Source organism: Cervus elaphus, chromosome 9 (assembly GCF_910594005.1).
Source record: "Cervus elaphus chromosome 9, mCerEla1.1, whole genome shotgun sequence".
NCBI lineage: Eukaryota > Metazoa > Chordata > Mammalia > Artiodactyla > Cervidae > Cervus > Cervus elaphus.
The window spans coordinates 58,337,373-58,358,245 of record NC_057823.1 but is presented as its reverse complement, the minus strand read 5'-3'; the positions used below and the strand labels follow the sequence as shown (position 1 = coordinate 58,358,245).

General features: G+C 42.0%; 1 protein-coding gene across 3 annotated transcripts in view; it reads right to left on the bottom strand.

Moving 5' to 3' along the window:
* The window catches only part of SH3RF2 (SH3 domain containing ring finger 2), a 143,743-nt gene extending 134,604 nt beyond the window's left edge, over window positions 1-9,139 (bottom strand). Inside the window, exons 1-2 of one of the 3 annotated variants that reach the window (XM_043913133.1) lie at window positions 9,042-9,139; window positions 7,402-7,891 (exon numbers count right to left, since the gene is read on the bottom strand). In XM_043913133.1, the coding sequence (XP_043769068.1) occupies window positions 7,402-7,779 (378 nt within the window). In that variant the 5' untranslated portion in view covers window positions 7,780-7,891; window positions 9,042-9,139. Of the gene's footprint in view, window positions 1-7,401; window positions 8,153-9,041 lie in introns of those variants that run through there. The other 2 variants (XM_043913134.1, XM_043913135.1) reach the window with 2 other exon arrangements.
* Window positions 9,140-20,873: the final 11,734 nt, after the last annotated feature.

Sequence of the window (20,873 nt, the reverse complement as noted above, 5' to 3'; positions counted from 1 at the left end):
AATCACTTTATTGGGTTATAATTTATATACCAAAAATGTATTCTTTAAGTGTACGATTTGATGAATTTAGACAAACCTATATAACACCACACAAAACATTTGCATTACCCAAAAAGCACTATAGTTTGCCATTTCTGGAATTTTATATAAATGGAATCAGACAATATGTACTCTTCAGTAAGACAGTCCTTTTTTCACATCTTAACATTTCTAAAATTGGATGTATCTTACAGTGAACATCTAATATAGTAGTTCTTTTTTTATTCCCTTTAGGGCTATAACTAAATAATATATCTTATAATAGATAATATCTTTAAATCAGGGATATGTATGTATATATTTATACACATATGCTTAATACACGTATCTAATTAGTTGGTTTTACCATCAGACAGTAAGCACTGGGAAGGTAGAATCTTTCCTTTGTCATGTAGATTCCCAAAGTACCTATGGCTGACTATTGACAGAAGCTAGGGTCCAGTAGTTAGAATTCTGTACTTCCAATGCAAGGGATGTGGGTTTGATCCCTGGTGGGGGAACTAAGACCCCATATGATGTGTGCATAACCAAAAAATAAAATGATAGAAGCTAAATAAATACTGCAGAAAGTGGTGGTAGCAAGTTTCAAACAGTTTTCCAAAAATATCTTCTAACAACAAAAACTTGCCTACAATTCTTCTTGGAATGCATCAATAGTCTCTAATTATAATAGGGATTCTCTTTGAGGGCTCAGCTATCTCTGCATTAGTATGAGACAACATTTCCCAAAATTTGTTCTGTGGACAATTAATATAACTCAAGGCACTAATAAAAGTGTTAGGGTTACCTCTGTCACAGGAATTTGGGAAATGTTTCTTACCATTGTCCGCTACTTGGAGATTCACCATTCTTTAGTACTAAAAGTACGGAAAAGTCCTGCAGCAAAGAAAAAAGGTTTAACTCTGTTTCAACCTGAGGTTTCTTTGACTCTGGAGCTTTATGGAACCTCCATTAATCACTTACATAATACAGTTTGTCAAAGACAGGTCTAACACATAAGCATAGATTCAAAAATGAGAAAGAGGAACTTCCCTGCTGGTCCGGTGGTTGATAATCTGCCTTCCAACGCAGGAGACACAGGTTTGATCCTTGGCCCAGGAACAGAAATCCCATAAGCCACAGGGCAACTAAGCCTGAGCACCACAACTATTGAGCCTAGGTCTTCTAGAGCCCACGCTCGGGAGCAAAAGAAGCCCCTGCGCGATGCAACTTAGAGAAATCCCCTGTGCCCAACGAAGAACCTGCACACCTCAACAAAGACCCAGAGCAGGCCAAATGAAATAGTAAAGATAAATTAAATTAAACAAATGAAAAAGGGGGAAGATATTGAGATTGAAGAGAACCATATGTGAGCTGGTCCCTGCTCAGCCAAAAGCTACGCAGTGGCGTCTGGAATGAGATAGATGGGGATGCTCTGCATGCCAAGGGCTCAACAAGCACTTTCCCTTGTTCCATAATCTCTTCATAGTATGAAGGGACACGTGGGCAGACAACCTTTCCTAAGAGGCATCGAAACAACACAAAATATGCACTGACTAATCACTTAGGTGACATGCCCCAGTACACGTGATGGATAATTGATGTTGAGTAAGGAGAACCTACTGCCCCAGCCATCTGCTTGGGCCATCTCCACTGGGGGATGCGCTGCTATTTGTCTACGGGCCAGATACCTCTAACTGATGAGAAAACTGAGGCAGTTATAGAATAGCTTGCTAAAATAGAGAGAAGCCCACCCACAGGAATTACCCTGATTGCTTAAATGATGGCAAAATCCTTCTCCAAAATAGCATTGACCCAATACACACAGACATGAAGGGACATCAGAGCGGGCCAGGTGAAAATCAGGTAGAGACTCAAAGAAATGTACAAGTGCTTCCTTTCATTTTTAAAAATGTTATTTTAAACATTGTCATAAAGTGGTTGACTTTTTCCCCTCTTGGCATATATTCATATGAATGTTAACACATATATAGATTCATTTAATTGTCACCACAAACAGGATACAGGATAGTCCCTCCATCCCATAAAATTCCCTCACGCTATCCTTTATAAATCCTCTCCCAACCCATAACCCCTGGTCACCACTGAAAACCACACCTTTTCATCACTGTAGTTTTGTGCCTTTGTTTTTGGGCTACACCACTTGGCATGTGGGATCTTAGTTCTCCAACCAGGGATTGAACCCATGTCACCTGCATTGGGAGCGGGGAGTCTTAACGACTGGACCACCAGGGAAGTCCCTAGTTTTGTCTTTTCAGGGAAAACCCCTTTTTCTTTTGTTATCCCCTTTGCTTAATTTTTGAACAGAGGTCTCTGTATGTTTATGTGTGGGTACAAAGAGCTCCAAATCCAATGCTTCAGACTTTGTCCTCTATTGTTACTGTTTTGTTACTTAACATTTACCATAGTATACTAAGCATTTTACATACATCATCTCAATGTGACATACGTACACCATTAATATTACCAGTGCACAAATATGGAAACTGGGGATCAGAGAGGTTAAGTGACTTGCTGAGGCCTCACAGCTCAAAAGTAATTGAATACCAGCATAAACTCAGCTCTGTTTGACCAGAGTCTTTAAACATTAAGCAGTGAAATGGGGAGGACTGTAACTAAGAAGGTGGTACATCAACACAGGTTGGGGGTCAAGTCATTTTGGAGACATATGGTTTTGTAAAAGGTTTGCAAAGGTGGGAGGGGCTGGAGAACTATCTGGGTCTCCTGACTTCTCAAGCTTGGCTCCTCCACTTGCCACATCCAGGCCTTGCTGACCCACTGCCATCTGCCTTCAGGGGCTTGGGATGGTTTACCTACCTTGCAAATTTAGCAGAGATGACCATGTGTGTCGCAGCACTGCTGTAGGACACAGCAGTTGAGACCCAGGAAAGGGCCTGGATGCCTTTTGGTTTCTCCCCAGCCTCAATTCCCCACTGTGCCTTCTGACCTCATTTTTTCATCTCAGCTGCTTGCCACACCAGCTGAAGAAGTTTCTAGGACACAGCCACCTGGTCTGTGTGCTGGAGGTGGCAGGTGTGTTCTCGCTGAGGTAGGGCAAGCAAGATAGGAATGTGTGTGGTTGGCATGATGTTTAACAAAGAAGGAAGAGAGTCTGGCCCTGCAAGACCCAGGGCGGCAACATTTGTGTTGGGGATAGAAAGATGCAGGGGAAAGGAAAGACAGATGCTAATGAAGCATTGGCAATGCTGGGAAGGTGGGCCAGGTTGTTGCTCTGTGTATGGTGTTTTGCTGAGTTCGCCATTTGGGGAAGAGAAGCTGGCTAGCATTGTTTTCTCCTAGAATCCATTCTTAGCTCCTAAAGGGTCTTGGAAATGAGCTGCCAAGCCAGCGCATGCTGGGAGGAATCACACATCTGAATTATGGCATCACATCCTTTGGAGACACACATACCAACCAAAAATCAGGGTACCAAGGACCATCTCTGCGGGACACTTGATTAACAAGAGAGATGGTACATAATTTAGCATGGAAAGTCTTGAGTTGCTTTAATAACAATAACAATACCAGTTAAAATTTATTGACCACGTAATATGAACCAATCACGGTGCTACGAGCTAAGTGACATGAATTGTCTCGTTTATTTCTCCCCAACAACCCTCGCAGGTAGGTACCGCTATTATCTCCAGGTTACAGAGGGGAATTGGAGGCTGGCCCTGAGGTTCATCCGAAGTATGCAACTATCGAGAGGCAGAATCAGAATCTAAAATCTGGCTTTTTCAAAGCCTAATTTTGCAAGTTTTTAGCTTCACTGCTTTCCTGCCTGTTCTAAATCAGAAATACTATTAAAGGGTAGTGGAGGAAAGAGGGAGAGTGATCAGCAATTCAGAAGTCCATAACCTTCTCGAAGATTTGCAAAGTTCTTTTGGCTCGGCCACAATGTGGGAAGGAGTGAGAACCAGTGACATCAGCACCGACATGGGTCCTCCAGGAGTCTGGTGATCTTACCTGCTGGCTTGAAATGATTGCATGCTGTAGAAACCTACAGCCATTTCTCAAGTTTTCTTTTTACACAACTAGCTGGGGAGGGTTTTAGACAGGTAGGCACAATGGACTATTTTTTTTTTTCTCTCGGGTTGGCGCTGTGAAGTGTGGCTCTTGGTTCCACCCTGGTATACTGGCTAGCACAAAAAGTACCAGGCCTCTCTGAGCCAACAGAAAGATCTCGATGAGCTTGTTTTTTAGATGAGGCAAGGTGAGCAGAACAGACTTTGGACTTAAAAAGCTCCTGAACAGGAAATTAAATGAACTCTTTGAGAATGCCACTTTAACACTGAGTCCTCTGGAAGAAGTATTTTGCAAAATGGTACCCCGTGACAACAGGTTGTTTATGCCCTATTAGTAGAGTACTTTATACTTAGTATTATACTGGCCTGGACTCCTTGTAGACTCAAATTCAATAATAACACCTATGACACTCTTCTGCAAGGACTATCACTCCTGCTGTGTTTTGTAGAATGTCTCATGCACGACAGGGCACAGTAAACAGTCAATAATAATGTTTACTATGATAACGATCTTCCAAATGCCTTTCATCTAAGGATCTCAAAGTGCCTTGAAAACACTCATTAGTTAAGCCTCACCATGGCTCTCCACTCTTATAATATATTTTCCCATTTTACAGAATTTTAAATTGAGACCCAGCAAGCTGAAGTGGCTTGCCCACAGTCATATAGTCAGTTTAAATGAATGATAATGATGATGCTTTGCATTTATCCAGCGTAGGTTTTCTAAGGTGATATGAGTATGTTGTAAAGATAATGTTTACACTATCCTGGAGGAAGAGGGGTAGCAAGTATTATTAACAGTTGACTGGGTTGGGTAAACTGAGGCCAAGAGGGCAAGTAGCTTGATGAGGGTTTGACTGAGGATGTAAGGCCACACCTCTGTCTCTCAGAATAGTGTGTAGACTCTCAGATAATGTGCAATTGTCTGAACCCAGGGATGCACCATTGCTTTCACACTTCAGGAAAGGCAGCTAGATTTGGGGCGAGTAGAACAGGATGCAGAATTATAGCTGTATTTACGTCCAGGAATAGTTTGTTCACATCCCCACTGACAGAGTCAAAAGGGATGCGATGAGCCACATGGAGAAAGGTGGGCTCAGGAAAGGGAGGAAATGGGTGAGGGTGTGGAGTGGCCCCTGGCTCTGCCCTCTCATAGAGCACCTTCACTAAACTAGGTGCTCCTGGAAAGCAGGGGCCCTCAATGGCTTGGTTTGTTTCAGCCTCATGGCAGGACTCCAGTGCAGCTCGGAGGATGGGCACAACCCCGTCACCGGCCCCTTGGTCTGCAGTGACGTGTCCTCGTGAAAGACTTCTAGGGACACACAGGATCTTACTGGCTGTCTCTTATTCCTATAAGAGAATAAGAGCTCTAGTTCCGATAGCTCCCCATGCCAGGAGGGACCTGGGAATTCTCTGTGGTTCAAAAAGTAGGTAGCTGTGGATCCATCTGTTGCTACCTTTTCTTAGCAACATAGCCACATCAAAAAGATGAAAGCATGAACAAAAATATGCAAAGGTGATAGAGGACTTGCCTCCTCCCAGTCTCCCAGCACTCTGTGAGTGATGGATGATACTCAGCCCTGCGGGGAGGCAAGTCAGACTTTCCAGGGTGAGGGAGGAGAGAGGTTGCTGGGTCTTAGGAATTCAAAGGGAGATCTGCTGACCCGAGATACAGCCTGATGCTCTGTAAACACAGCCTGCCTGAGAAAGCAGGTTCCCCTACCCCTCCTTTTCCAAGCCTGTGGATTCTGATTGATGGCTAGACCTAGGGCTAATAAGGAGCCTGAAAGGAGGGCGCCAAGCCCTTTTGTGGAATGTGTTCTCACACACAGGCACAATGGCAATACAAAGTCTGCTGTGAAGAAATCACACTGATGCCCGGTTTCTTCCTGCTCTCCTTTTGGAAAGTTTCCACACTACCCTGCTGCATGGGTGGCTTAAGGGTGCACGGAACCCAAGAAGTAATAGGCTGTTGAGAAGAGTATTTGAGAAACTTATCCTGAATGCACACCCGAGCCTATTCTCCTTGGATGGGAAGGAGTCCAGGGAAGACCCTCCCACTCTCTGCTACTCTTCACAGTGGAGAGTCATGGTTAAAGTTGTGGTTAGCTGCCAGGGTTAAAGCTTGTTTTATGTGGCACTTCACAGAATTTCTGAGTATGCCAACCACCCAGGCCATGGCAAGCCATGCCCACCTGAACACACTGACTCTGGGGTGATAGCCACTAATCTTCCTGGAGCCACAAGGACCATGATCTTCTCTCAAGTTATCCCCTTCCCCAGCTTCCCAGAATGAGGCTCACAGGCAGGTCACATAAAGTCCCAAGGATGTGCCCACAAGGCTGGACAGGATGATTCACGTTGTCCAAACACAAAACGCATTACTGGGTGGTCTCCTGCGGCTCACCTGGGGCGCTTCATTTTTCATGGCAGGCTCTGATGTGCATTTTCTGTATGCTTTATTCATTTTGTAAAGTAAAAAAAATCTTCAGGTCTCCTGTACATGTCGGTTGTACTTCACAGCCCAGCCTTTCCTGTCAGTCACTCCACCCATATACATGCTTCTTTCCCTATTGAACTTTGTGTATCCAGTGTCTTGATAACTTTGAGTGATTGTGAATGAGTGTTGTCATCATGGCACTTTATGACTGGGAGTGGAAGGATGGATTTGGGTAAAATGCAAACAAAACCTGACATTTAGTAACTTCTCTGAGATCTCAAAAGTGACAAGCAGTTGGATTTGGTTTTCTTTTTCTCATCTTCTGTGCATTTCCCATGCCCTGGTTTGGCCTCAGAACAGCAGAAATGAAAGACCAAGAATATAATCAAAGGACTTCCTGGGTGGTCCAGTGGTTAAGAATCCACCTGCCAATTCAGGGGACATGGGTTCGATCCCTGGTCCTGGAAGATACCACATGCCAGTAATAACTAGGCTGTGCACCACAATTGCTGAGCGCAGGCTCTATAGCCGTGCTTCCAAGCAAGAGAAGCCGCTGCAGCGAGAAGCCTGCACGCCACAAAGAAGACCCAGTGCAGTCAAAAATAAACACATGCATAAATAAACAATCAAGAAGGCTTTCCATGTTCTACCACCTACTGGACTAGAAGCAGGGAGGACCTGGGTAGCTTGAAGAATTTTAAGAGTTCCTGATTGGACTGGATAGGCTCACGGTTCCACTGAGTCTCCGTACGACAAACCACCCACAGAAACTTATCCTCAGGGAATCCTCGGCAGCGGCCCTTTGAAACAGAGCTAAAAGAAGAGAAGCCCCAACTGCTGGCGCACATAAACCCAACCTCCAAGGAAACACGAAGGAACAGATGAGATCTTTCTTACCCCATCCATGTGGATTCTGACGTTAGGCACCAGCCGGAAAGGACTGCACTGCGGACCTCTGGGGTGAGTCCTGCTCCTCCTGCCGTCCTGCGGGGTCAGCACGCCGGGCCGGCGGAAGGACCCCGCTCTCCCCGAGGCCTGTCCGGCCCGCACGCCGTCCAGAAGGCGCGCGAGCAGCAGGTTGGCCGGCAGCGCCTCGATGCTGCAGAACACCAGGGTCCTGCACTCGGGGCACCTCAGCTCCTTGTGCGCCTTGAAAATCCTCTGGAGACATGGCTTGCAGAAGGTGTGCTGGCAAGGGAGAACTTTGGCGGTGACATCGAGCTTTTCAAGGCACACGGGGCACTCCAGAAGATCAAGTAACGTCACGTCATCCATTTTATTTTAAAACTCCAGTCCTGACCTGGAGGGGCAGAGTCCACATGGTCCGGTCAGCTGAGCCAGTGGGGCAGAGACAGGGCTTCTTGAGAGCGTCAGGATGCCCGCTTGTCTGAAGGAGAAAGGAAGAGGGAAAAAACTGTGACTGCCTTCAGAGGTATATCCCACCTACAGGAGGCAGAGCCTCATAAGGCGGTTCGCAGGGACTTTGTTTCCGCACCCAAGTTTCAGATGACTCATTCTGATTCAGTGCTAGCAGGTAGAGACCTCGACTCCTGCCTGCTGGAGGATGCGAGGGAGCAGCCAATACAGCTTCTGACTGCTTGCCGGACTAACTTACTCATTGCTTCTCCGTGAGCAAGGAGGGAGGGGGGAGACAGAACTGACCCGGGGCTCCAAGGATGAAGCCTTCTGGTAGTCCGTCTGATTCATCTCAATGTATGGCAAAAGCCACTACTGTAAAGTATTTAGCCTCCAACTAATAAAAATAAATGGAAAAAAAAAAAAAAAAAAAGAAAGGCCCCTCAGGATGCAATTTCTCTTAAGCTATTTTCTCTTTCCCTTCTTTAAATGTATCTATTATCTGCATCACACTGATAACAAGCTGTTTACATAAGGGTATGGGAAGCTCCCGTAGTTGTAGACTTCTGCCCTTCACAGTACATCTTCCCCCTTTACTTTGTTCTAGCAATGTACAATTTCTACAAGAACCTAATTTTCAAAAATTGTTTTGCCTCAACTCCAAGCTGTGGAGCTTGAAAGTTTTTTTCTTTCTTTTCGTTCCTCTTTTTTTGCCTTCTTACCTTGATTATCTTAGCCTCAGAGACACTATCCCTCCCATAGGATAAAGTTGCACAGCCTGTTTTGTTACTTTGACAACTGTTCTCAGTTTCGACTGAAGCAGATAGGAATTTAGGATTGTGGTCACAACCTGCAAGAACCAAGATGGGGCAGCGTATACAGGTGTGTGTGTGTGTGTGTGTGTGTGTACGTGTGTGTATGTGCGTACCTGTGTGTGTGTGTATTCTGAAAATCATCCTTGTTCCAGAAACAGTTTCCTTGTGGATGTCTGAGAAGTCCCCTCTTAAGGAGAGTGGCTTGGGAACAGGTCCCAGTCCCTCTCAGCGGGAGGGTTGGCACAAGCCGGTGGCCGCACTGGTGGAGACAGGCAGACAGGACAAGCCAGGCTGGGAGAAGGCGGCCGGCCTCCTGAGACAGCTCCAAAGATGTCAGCACGCGGAGGTGTGCGGGGGGCCACTAACCTTGAGCTTGAGTTCAGCTCAGCACGGTCCCCCTCGATGCTCCGCCAGGCTCCCTCCACCGGCTTCCGTTGTCCCTGGAGCTGCTGCTGCTGCCGCCGCTTTAAAAACTTTAACTCGAGTCTTAACTCTTTTCAGGGATCGCCTTACCCAGCCCAGTTAACGCTTTCACCGCCGTTCTGTCCTTTGCGCTTTCACACTGTGCTACGGATCCTTCCTTTGTGGGAGTCGATTTCAGGGAAAAGATTACAAGGGGGCAAAATATAGGTCAATTTACTCTAAGGTTAAGTTTATATTTCCCCTTCCTCATTTTCTGTCCTTTCCTGGAAATTGAAACACACTCAAGTTATGAACATGCCAAAGTGTATTTATTTCAAACCTTTATGAGGATTTCCTGAAAAGTTCAAACATATTAAGGTAGCTGTGAACACAAAGATAAACCTGTCACCTAAAAAGTACTGCCCTATAAAATCAGTCAGTCCTTGAACTGTGAGATTTGAGATGGACTTGAGCGATCTATTTGCTCAATCTTATGAAATTAAAAAAACAAAACAAAACAACAGTGTTGTGGTAGTCCAGACACATCCTTGAAAAATCAAAGCACAGGAGGGCTTTTTAAAAAAAGAAAAGTAGAAATTACCTGGTGGTCTAGTGGTTGGAATTCTGAACTTTCTCTGCCAAGGGCTGGGTTTGGCCCCTGGTCGGGAAGCTAAAATTCCACAAGTCACCAAGCTAGGTAGCATGGGCCAAATAATAATAATAAATTTACAAAGGTAAAAAGAAAACATAATATTCTAGCTTCCCTTACCCTACCCACTGGAGCCTTTTATAGCCCCAAATAATGCTTATACTTCTATTTCTTGATTTATCAATAATATATTTCATTTAACACTTTAACACTATGCTACAAAGTTATCCAATAAAGTAAATAATAATAATCTTATTATTAATACCTAACAACAGAGTAGTGTAGCTCTTATCTGTGCCAAGCATTGTTGTAAATATTTTATCTTCATGAGCTCATTTAATCCTTCTATCAACCCCACAATACACTGGCCTCTTACCCTCATTTTATGAAGAAGGAAAGAGAGACCTGAGACATTAAATAAGTCATCCCAGGAGACACAGTGAGCAAGAGGCAGGTGATCTGTGACCTTCATTATCATGTCCTGTGGGGATACAACTTTAAGAGGGGGAGAGATGTTTGAGGTGAGCTGGACCTCATCTAAGACGGCAGAAAGTCAAAAGATAATGAATGAAGTGACCAATCAAATTCTTTGGCAGATGAGGCTGCTGAGAGATTCTTGAAGTTGGGAGATTCCTTGAAGCTGCCCAGTGAGTTAGGGGCAGAGCTGGGACTAGATAGTGGGTGTTCTCCTTTTACTGTGTCTTCTCTCTCAGACATAAGGCTGACAATTCCTTACCAGGCAGAAAGCAAACAGATTGTGGTGATTTGTTTGTTTTTAAAAGTTCTTCCGTGTCAGTTCTGAAAAAGCAAGCATGCTTGAAGTTCAAAACAGGGGAGATCTTAGGGATGGAGCAGATGAAGTCATATGTCCCCCTCAAGTGTAGAGGCCTAGTTTGGATCAGTGTCAATTTCAGAGATCACTTTCAATTCTTTTTTTTTTTTTCCCTCTCCCTTTTATGGAGGGTGTTTTGAGCTTCAACACCACCACACCTTGCTTTATTACCTGTCTCCTTCAATTTATTTCCACTTTAGATTTTGTGCTTATCAGGACGCCCCTTGCCATTTGAGACCCTTTGGTGTCCCCGCTTGGTAAAGCTGATCTACCTCCTCTGTGAGTGGCCCCTGTCCTTTCACCCTGCAGAGGGGGCCACTCCTGTGGGAACTCTACCTGCTCCCCTCTCCTGTTCTTGGACATCCTCTCTCTCTCTTACATACCCACATCTGCACCTTCACACACTGGCACACACATGCGTGCACAAGGACAAGTAATGTAACATTTATGCCCCAGAGCAGTGCTAAGTCTTTGAACAGACTATCTCCCTTTCCTGCCAACCACCCTGCAAGGCGAATGCTACAACTTTCCCAGAGTCACAGAGGTTGTGATCTAGGTTGGCCTAACTCCAGGGCCTAGGTTCCTTATCATTATCGTTCCCTGTGTTATAAAGTTATGTATTTGCCCTAAGTACACCGTGTATGTTTACATAAGTGTTTGTAAAGATACACACGCAATATTATGGATGCCTCCTGTAACCTACCCCATCTCATGGCCCCTCCCTATTCCTGTGTGGCCAGTCATCTCAAAAAGCTTCAGATTCTCCCATCCCTGAGAACACTCCATTTCAGGAAGTCAGAACAGATCCAGTGCTACTATGTTTAACAATTAAAAATTCTTCAGAATGAAATGGTGATGGTAGAATTTCCAACACTAATGTGGGGCAGAGAAAGTTTACACTGAACAGGAGTGGTGTTTTAGCACCTTTCAGATCACACCCTGTAGGTGGTCCCTACCACCGCCCACCTACGAAGGTAGTCTTAGTGGAAATTTGAGGAGAAATTTTCTTTTGAAGCTTCTGAAGCAGGGAAAGAGTTTTCAATGGGGATTTCATCCTGGCTTACCCAAATGCAAACCTGGCGTCAAATCAACTGAACAATCAGTCCTCCAAAACAAACAAAAAGGTTAACTCTGCAAGGCTTCCCAGACTCCAGGCTCAGGCCACCACCCTCACCCCAACACTCCTGTTTATATTTGTACGATTATGTACTGATTACAGACTGTGCTCTTTTTAAATACCTGCTGTGTGATATTTACAAGCTTCTGCTGCTTGTATGTACAAGCATACCTTGATTTATGTTTAAAAAAAAAATCTGATCGTAAGTGTTCCCCTGTGCAATATCCCTCAGTAGATTCCCATTGACTTTAGGATACAATCGAGATCTTTTTCTGACCTGTCAGGCCAGACGTGATATGGTTCCTGCTCACTCATCAATTTACCCCCATGTCTCCCCATTCACTCATCCACTCCAGTCCCACTGGATTTTTCTTTTTACTCGGGATAGTTTAAGTTTTTCTGCCATTGGGTATTTGTTCACATTTCTTCTTTCTGCCTGCAACTTGCTTTCTAGTTGCTCTCTTCCTAGTTACACTCCCACACTTTGTTTTCTTCACCTCCTCCTCTGCAAGTTTTAGCTTAAATGCCACTTCCTCCAGGAAGCCTTCCTTGATTCTCATTACTAGAAAGTTTATCATCCTATGCTTCATGACAGTTATCACAATTGTAATTCAGTAATTTTTGTAATAATTTGTTGAATCCTTGATTCCCCCCAATAGACTGCAAGTTCCAAGAGAGCAAAGCACTTATAATAGACAAACTACTCTATCCCTTGTACTTAACATAGTCATTGGCATGTGGTTAATGCTTAATAAATGTTTGTTGGGTGCATTTATGAATGAATGGCATAATTTTTTAAAAAATTACATCTGAGCAGGGACTTCCCTGGTGGTCCAGTGGTTAAGACTCCATGCTTCTAATGTAACTGGTGTAGGTTTGATCCTTGGTCCAGAACTAAGATCCTGCATGCTTTGTGGTGTGGCCAGAAAAAAAAATTAAATCTAGGCTGTTGATAATAGTTTTATGTTGGAGACCTCTTGAATGTCACTTTGTTCTCCGCCTCACATCTTATACTAAGAAGTTTTGCCAGATTCAAGTGGTTGCTACCTGGCACTGTCAGGACCCTGCCATGCCCCTTCTGCTTCCTGCTCCAGAGCTTCTCTGATGTTGCCATACGAGATACCCATGGGAACTTGTTCTCTAGTCACAGGGGCATGATCCAAAAGTGTGGACCACCTTTCACTAATGGTGAGTCTATGGTAAATGCTTCTTCCTCTCATCTTTTGGCATGAGCAGTCCTGAGATTTCATAAGACTCTTCAGAAGGTTCAGTGGCTTCCCAGGTGGTGATAGTGGTAAAGAAACTGCTTGTAGATGCAGGAGACATAATAGGTGAGTGTTCGCTCCCTGGGCCGCGAAGATCCCCTGGAGGAAGGCACAGCATCCACTCTAGTATTCTTGCCTAGAGAATTCCATGGACAGAGGAGCCTGGCGGGCTACAGTTCATGGGGTTGCAAAGAGTCAGACACGACCGAGTGACTAAGACGCATGTTCAGAAGGTTCTGTGGCATGAGTACCACTCACTTATTGGGTGGCTAACGTGATAATGATCCTCATATCATCTCTCCTTCATTCCCTGTATCACTCTTTCATCCCTAACCTTTGCTCCCAAATAAATTACCTTCAAGCAAGCAAGTGTTTGTCTCAGGCTAAGATAGTGTCTTTCAAATTTAAAATTAAATCATTAAACAGGTGTACAGACAGTTTTGTCAATCAAATTGGCTTACTCATTGGAGTTATCATTTTAGAGACGTGCTCTTTTCATTTAATCTGTTCTTAACCCTTTGGAGGTCTTGGGAGTGTTTCCATAAACCTAATCATTTGTAAACAAATCCGTAAATCCATTAAAGGAGTTTAATTGCTGGAAATCTGAGGTATTATGTCAAAGGGTCATGAAGACTCTGTTGACTATCCCTGGACTCTTGTTGGCAGACCCCATGCTTTGTAATTCCTAGCTCTCTGTCCTCAGTACCTAGTATAAATTTGAATATAGGTTTTAAATATTTGAATGAAGCTCTATTATCTGATTCCATGATGCTGAATTTGCCCTTGTGATTTGGTTTTCTAATGGTATTGGGAAACCTTTGGAACTATTCAAGGATCGGAGAAAAGCGGACATCCTTCCAAGAGTGGAACTATATAGGAAAGCAGAATGGCAGTGGTTGAATGGCTATTAGATGTTTTGTCTTTTTTGAACTGAAATTTCCCTTCTAATCAGAAGGATGTCTGCAGGTCAGGAATATACTTCAGGGAATTCCTATGCAATCACCAGACCCACAGTGACCCAAAGTTCTGGGAAGGATAAAGAGTCATGCCAAATTTTCTCAAGATGACTGTGCATGCATGCGTGCTCAGTTGTGTCTGACTCTTTGCTACCCCATGGACTGTAGCCTGCCAGGCTCCTCTGTCCATGGAATTTCCCAGTTAAGAATACTGGAGTGGATTACCATGCCCTCCCCCAGGGGATCTTCCTGACCCAGGAAGCGAACCGGAGTCTCCTGCATCTCCTGCATTGCAGGCAGATGCTTTACTGCTGAGCCTCTGGGAAAGCCCAGAGATGACTAATGGTCTTTAAATTTCATGAGAAATGGTAGGAACCAGCAGTCACCTAGTCTGAATCCTTGCCCTGCCTGTACCTAGATGGATTACTTGGGCTGATTATTCTATTCTTCTATCCCTTGGATTCCTCAAGTTTCCAATGAAGTTAGTAATGAAACCTATCTCATTGAGTTGTTCTGAGGGTCTATGAAATGATGTATCGAATAAGTACTTAATAGCTATAGAATTCTCTTCACCTTTTTCATTTGTGGAGGCAGATCCCATAAGAGAACCAGGAGTCAAGTTGTTCTCCCTCTCTCCCAAGCTCAACTCTTAAGTAGAATATGCCAGGCCAGGTGACTGGTCAATTTTTTTATTGACCAAAATGCTTACACAGGACTTCCTAGTGATCCAGTGGTTAAGACTCTGTGCTTCCACTGCACAGGGTGCAGGTTGGATCCCTGGTTGGGGAACTAGATCCCTGTTTGGTTGCTTTTAGCCATAATCATATATATATATATATTTACATCAAATCACTTTTTTGTTGAAATAAATTTATTTTAAAAAGGAACTTCAAAAATACTCTGTAAATGGAAAACCAGTTTCATCTGCTGCAATTTGAAGGCAAAAGTGTGTTTCATTAAACTAATAAAATGCCACTGAATTCCAGTTGACTGATATTGCCTGCCTACCTCTGAACTTGAAGCCTGAACAGTTTGTTAAAGAGGGAGAATTACCAAGTATGAGAGAGGCGTTGAAGACTAGCCCTAAACTGAGGCTTTCTCCTTGATGTAATCAAAGGCCTGAAAGAGAAATGAATGATTTTCTCCCTGTGTGACTCACTGTTACTTATTTTGTGTTGGAGTACCCCCGCTTTTTGAAACCACCCTAGTAAAGAAACTGGAGTGATGCAAAGTACCAAAAGAAGGACAGAATCCTACCTGTTTTCTGTGCCATAAATGTTGATTCAACCACCTCTGCATTGGGTGAGAGAGTTTTACTTGCATTTCTTCCCCTTAATTTTTAATAAAAGACAATAGTCTACTATGTATCATTGTATTCTTTCCTCTATGGAGGGTTGGAAAGGAATGCTAAAGGCAGCTGTGTGAGAGTTTTAAAGGCATCTGCAGATGTAGGAAAGAGAGAATACATCTTACCATTCTATTAATATTAAAAAAAAAATTCAGCTGTTTAAATCCAAGTAAAGTCTGTGGCCTAGTGATTGTATTGGATTGGCCAAAAAGTTCATTCAGGTTTTTCCATACCATCTTACAGAAAAACCCAAACGACCTTTTCGGCCTACCTAATATTATGCCAGTGTTACACTTTTTATACTGTATTTTTTTTATATGTGATGTTATCACTGAGGGAAGATTGGTGAAGGGTCCAAGGGATTTCCCCATACTACTTCCATGTTTGCAACTTCTCATGAGTCTATAATTATTTAAAAAAAAGAAAGAAAGAAAAAGAAAAGAAACCAGTAAAAAATTAGTCACAGTTTTACAAATATGTCCTTATTTGACCCTAAAATACCACTTCTAGAAATTTATACTAATGGAACAGATATATACCCAAATATGTTCCTCATATAATTATTTGTGGTATTTTAAAACACCCTTAATGTCCAACAATAGGGTAATGGATAAATGGATAAATAAATAGTGGAGTAGATGAATAGAAGATAGACACATATTAAAATTATTGAAAATTATAGTGGAGATGTATATTTAATGACATAAAGGACATACACAATTAAGTGATGATAGAAACTCACAAGCAATATGAGCCCAGGTTATTTAAGAATGTTAAGTAGAAATATAATATTAAGACTAAAGGAATGTATGCCCAAATGTCAGTGACAGTTACTTCTGCCCACTGGACTTATCAATTGATTTTAATTTTTTAATTTTGCTCAGGTGTGTTTGTAGTTTTTCTACAATGAATATATATTACTGGTATAATAAAGTTTTCAAAGATAATAAAAATAGCTTAAATCACTATAGATTTACTAAAACATTTACAACAGTTAAATCCTATAACACTAATAGTCTATGAATTATAATGGATAAGATAGCCATTGAAAAGAAAAATAAATACCAAAGCTCCAAAATTGCTGTATGTAGACACTTTAATCCATAACAGATACTGTACCTTACAGAAGAAAAGGGCTGGGAGCAGTTATTTCACTCAAAACCAGTCTTTCTCCTCTTCCTTTACTGTTTCCTTTCTGATGAAATCAGTAAATGTTTTGATTCAAAACCATAAGCAGGATGCAACCTTAATACTTATTAAATTCAGGGCAAGTCTGTGCAAGTGTTGACTATTTGCCTGGGCTATTGGGTAACCACAATCTTGTGCTTTTGATCAGAGGTGGGAAAGTTGCAAAACTTAGTAATTCCCTGAATGCCCCGATTAGCCCTACATGCCTTTCTTCATAAGTAGGTCTTCTAGGATAATAGGAAAATACATGATAAACAGATACCTTCCTCTTTTTTTAAAAGAAAGGATTAGAATTATTTTACTCTAACTACTGTAAATATTTGTCAAGTCAATTAGACATTTTTTGGGCCCTGTGATGTGCTGATTATGTATTAATTATCCAATATATAAAATGTTACTCAGCCCTATAAACTGTTTCTCTTCCAAATAATCCCTGTTCCATGGTGCAGGAACCATGTTTGTGTGGCTTATTTGTGCCTGAGACAAATAAATATTTGCTGAGTGGTGAGAATGAGTCGTTTGTGCTTGGAATTCTCACTGCATTCCTAGGGAGAAAGCCTGACACTTGGAATCTTCAGACATGCTTTGAAACTCGCCTCTGCCACTAACAGCGCTGTGTTCTCGGGTGTTCAAAAGTTTTAAGCTCCACCAGTCCACAAAAGCGCTATCAGTAATACGTAATTCTCAGGAATGACATTAGGAATAAACTTCCTAATATGTATGGGTAGCCCTTATAATAGTCTATGCACAGTAGTTGCTTGAAAGATATTAGCTGACAACACCCAAGCTCCTTATTTTGCCCTAGCTGTAATTGGTTCCTTGCTGCCATTGTTTCTCACTTACTATAGTGGTTAACAGCATAAGCTCTGAAGTCAGAAGGCCTGTGCTGTCTCTTATATTTTTAATTTTTATTGGAGTATAGTTGCTCTACAAGGTTGTGTTTCTGTTGTACTGCAAAGTGAATCAGCTACACACACACATACATACATGTATACATATCCCCTCTGTTTTCGGCTTCCCCTCCCATTTAGCTCATCACAGGGCACTGAGTGGAGTTCCCTGTGCTATACAACAGGTTCTCATCAGTCATTTATTTTATACACCGTAGCATATATATGTCAATCCTAATCTCCCAATTCTTCTCACCTTCTCTTCCCCCCTCGGTATCCATGCATTTGTTCTCTACATCTGTGTCTCTATTTCTGCTTTGCAAACAAGTTTATCTGTACCATTTTTTCTAGATTCCGGATATAAGTGATATTATACAATATTTGTTTTTCTTTCTGACATGCCATCTTATTAAATAAGACGATGACTTAGAGAAAGTTGATTAAACATCATATAAGTGGTTTTCTCATCTGTAAAACAGGGATGATAATAATAGCGCTCACTCCATAGGATCGCTGTAAGCATACCCTGAGAAGATGCTTATAAAATGCTTCAAAGAGTGTGATACAGAGTTAGTTCTAAGTAAAGGTTAGCCATTATCCTCTTACCAGACCTCTTATTATTTATCATGTTGTATCTAAAGTACAGCTTAACATTGAGCCCAACTTCTGGCTTCTTTTCTGAAGGAGTTATTCATTCTGATTTGGCCATTACATGATTATCAACTCACAGAGTAGCTACCCAGTGGCTTATGTGGTCTTGGGCATTGTAGCATCTTATACACTTTAAGAGGGAGTGGAGGTTGGCCATTGTGTTAGAATAAATACTAACAATAAACATTATTCTGTGACAGATTCTATGCAAAGAACAGTAACCCTATTCTTACCCCAATCTTAAGAGATGAGGAGACAGGCTTAGAGAAGTATTTGTTTTGCCCCAGCTAGTGCTTGGGGGAAGTCAGGACTTATGTCCAGGCAATCTCTACTCTTAACCTTCAAGTCATCCCACTTGCTGCATTTATCATATAAAGAGAGACTATTTTAGTCAAATCCTTGTTGTAATTTTGATCCCAGATTTTAATCTTTAGTTCCACTCAAAACTTGGAAACATACACAACGTTCACACAGTAATATCAGGGTTATATACAAGGAACAGAAATGGAAATAAGCCTGAAACATAAAGAGAGAAAGTATAGGGAGTATTTTTTTAAATAGATAAAACAACAAGAAGTATCAAAGAACTAAATAAAAACTAATCAATATATTTGTATAAAAATTTCTTTGATTTTACTGTTTAAATAGCCAGGACATGGAAGCAGCCTAAATGTCCATTGACAGATGAATGGATAAAGAAGGTGTGGTACATATATACAATGGAATATTACTCAGCTATAAAAAGGAAATAATTGGGTCACTTGTAATTATGTGGATGAACCGACAGTCTGTCATGCAGAATGAAGTAAGAAAGAGAAAAACAAATATGGTATGTTAACACATATTTGTGGAATCTAGAAAATAATACAGATGAACCTATTTGCATGTCAGGAATAGAGATGTAGATGGAGAGAACAGACATGTGGACATGGTGCAGGGGAGGGAAGGGTGAGACAAATTGGGATTTTAGGACTGACATATATACACTACCATGTGTAAAATAGATAGCTAATGGGAAGCTGCTGTACAGTACAGGGAGCTCAGCTCAGTGCTCTGTGATGACGTAGAGGGATGGGATGGGGGTGGATGGGTGGGAGAAAGGCTCAAGAAGAAGAGGATATATGTATGCATATAGCTGATTCACTTTGTGATACAGCAGAAATTAGCATAACATTGTAAAGCAGCTGTATGCCAATAAAAAATGAAAAAAATTCCTTTGGCTTATAACAACAAATGGAGAATTCCATAAATATAACCAGAATTATGATATCGTTTTGTTTTCATGCCCAGTTTATGAGGTGACTGTGAAATAATTTTTAGCTGAAACTCTAAAATATATTTGTCCTGCTGTATCTGCATTTTCCATTTGCAATATTATCTTTGTGGTGATCATCTGTGGGTAGATCAGGAGTATAAGAATGTGGTTATTCAAGAAGAGGGCTCACATTTTGGACAGTTCATCTCTTTTTTAAAAATTTATTTATTGACATAGAGTTGATTTACAAAGTGTTAATTTCTGCTGTATAGCAAAGTGATTCAGTTATACACATATTTATATTCTTTTTCATATTCTTTTTATTCGTGATTTATCACAAGATATTGAATATAGTTCCCTGTGCTATACACAGGGCCTTGTTGTTTACCCACTCTGTATATAATAGTTTGCATCTGCTGATCTCAAGCTCCCAATCCCTCCCTCACTTCTTCCCCCTCCCCCCGTGGCAACCACAAGTCCGTTCTCTATGTTTGTGAGTTGGGCGATTCATCTCTGATCCCTCTCTCCAGTCTCAACCACTCCTTGCCTCTTGCTTGGGGATAAAAATGGCTTGGATTCTAACCCAACTTCAGTATTTTGGCCTTATGTATTAAAATTTTAAATATGCATTATTCTCTTTCACTAATTTCACATTTTGAAGTTTATTCAACAAAAATGCCCAGGACTTCCCTGGTGGTCCAGTGGTTAAGAATATGCCTGCCAATGCAGGGGGCACAGGTTCAATCCCTGGTCCCAGAAGGTTCCACCTGCAAGAGGCAACTGAGCCTGTGTACCACAACTACTAGAGCCAGCACTCCACAGAGCCCGTGCTCGACAACAGGAGAAACCACCGGAATGAGAAGCCCCTGCACCACAACTAGAGAGGAACTCCCATTCGCCACAACTAGAGAAAGCCCACATGCAGAAGTGAAGACCCAGCACAGCCAAAAAGAAAACATTTTGTATTATTTTGTAAATAAATGAAATTTTAAAAAATGAAAAATGCCCAAATATACAAAGATACAGACAAGGGTTTTTACTGTTACCTTTTGTTTGTAACTGAAGATAAATGGGGCTAACCTAAATAACTGCCAGGAAGGGACCATAATGATATGGTCATTCAGAGGAATACATAGGTAGAGTTGTGTCTATTAATCCGGATATACTGAAAAAGGGAAAATGATAGGCAGCACCTCATAATACTCATATTATGGAAGGGTTTCATAAGGATCAACATCAATGATTGCAAACTCAAATGCATATGGGGGCCAGACTGGTTTTATAGATGGGTCAGGTAGGGACCTTAACAACTTTGAGAGCACATCCGATGTGGAAGTAACTGGTACTACCCAGCTTCAGATAGTCATTACTGGTAGGGGGGTGAATCTTTGGATTTTCCAAGAGAAGCTGTAAGTGATGGTATTTTTCATGCTACTCTGTGACACTCTGTTTCCCTCTCTGCCACCTTCAAATCTCAACAAAAATATCTCAGATACAAGAACCTTTTGATGTTTAGTTCATGGCAACTAATAGAAATATTTTTTAAAAAAACTGTACAAGGTCATCTGTAAACTGGATTTGTCTTGCAGGCTCATGTCATTTCAGTCTCTAAAACACTCCTGCATGCGTGCAAGCTTAGTTGCTC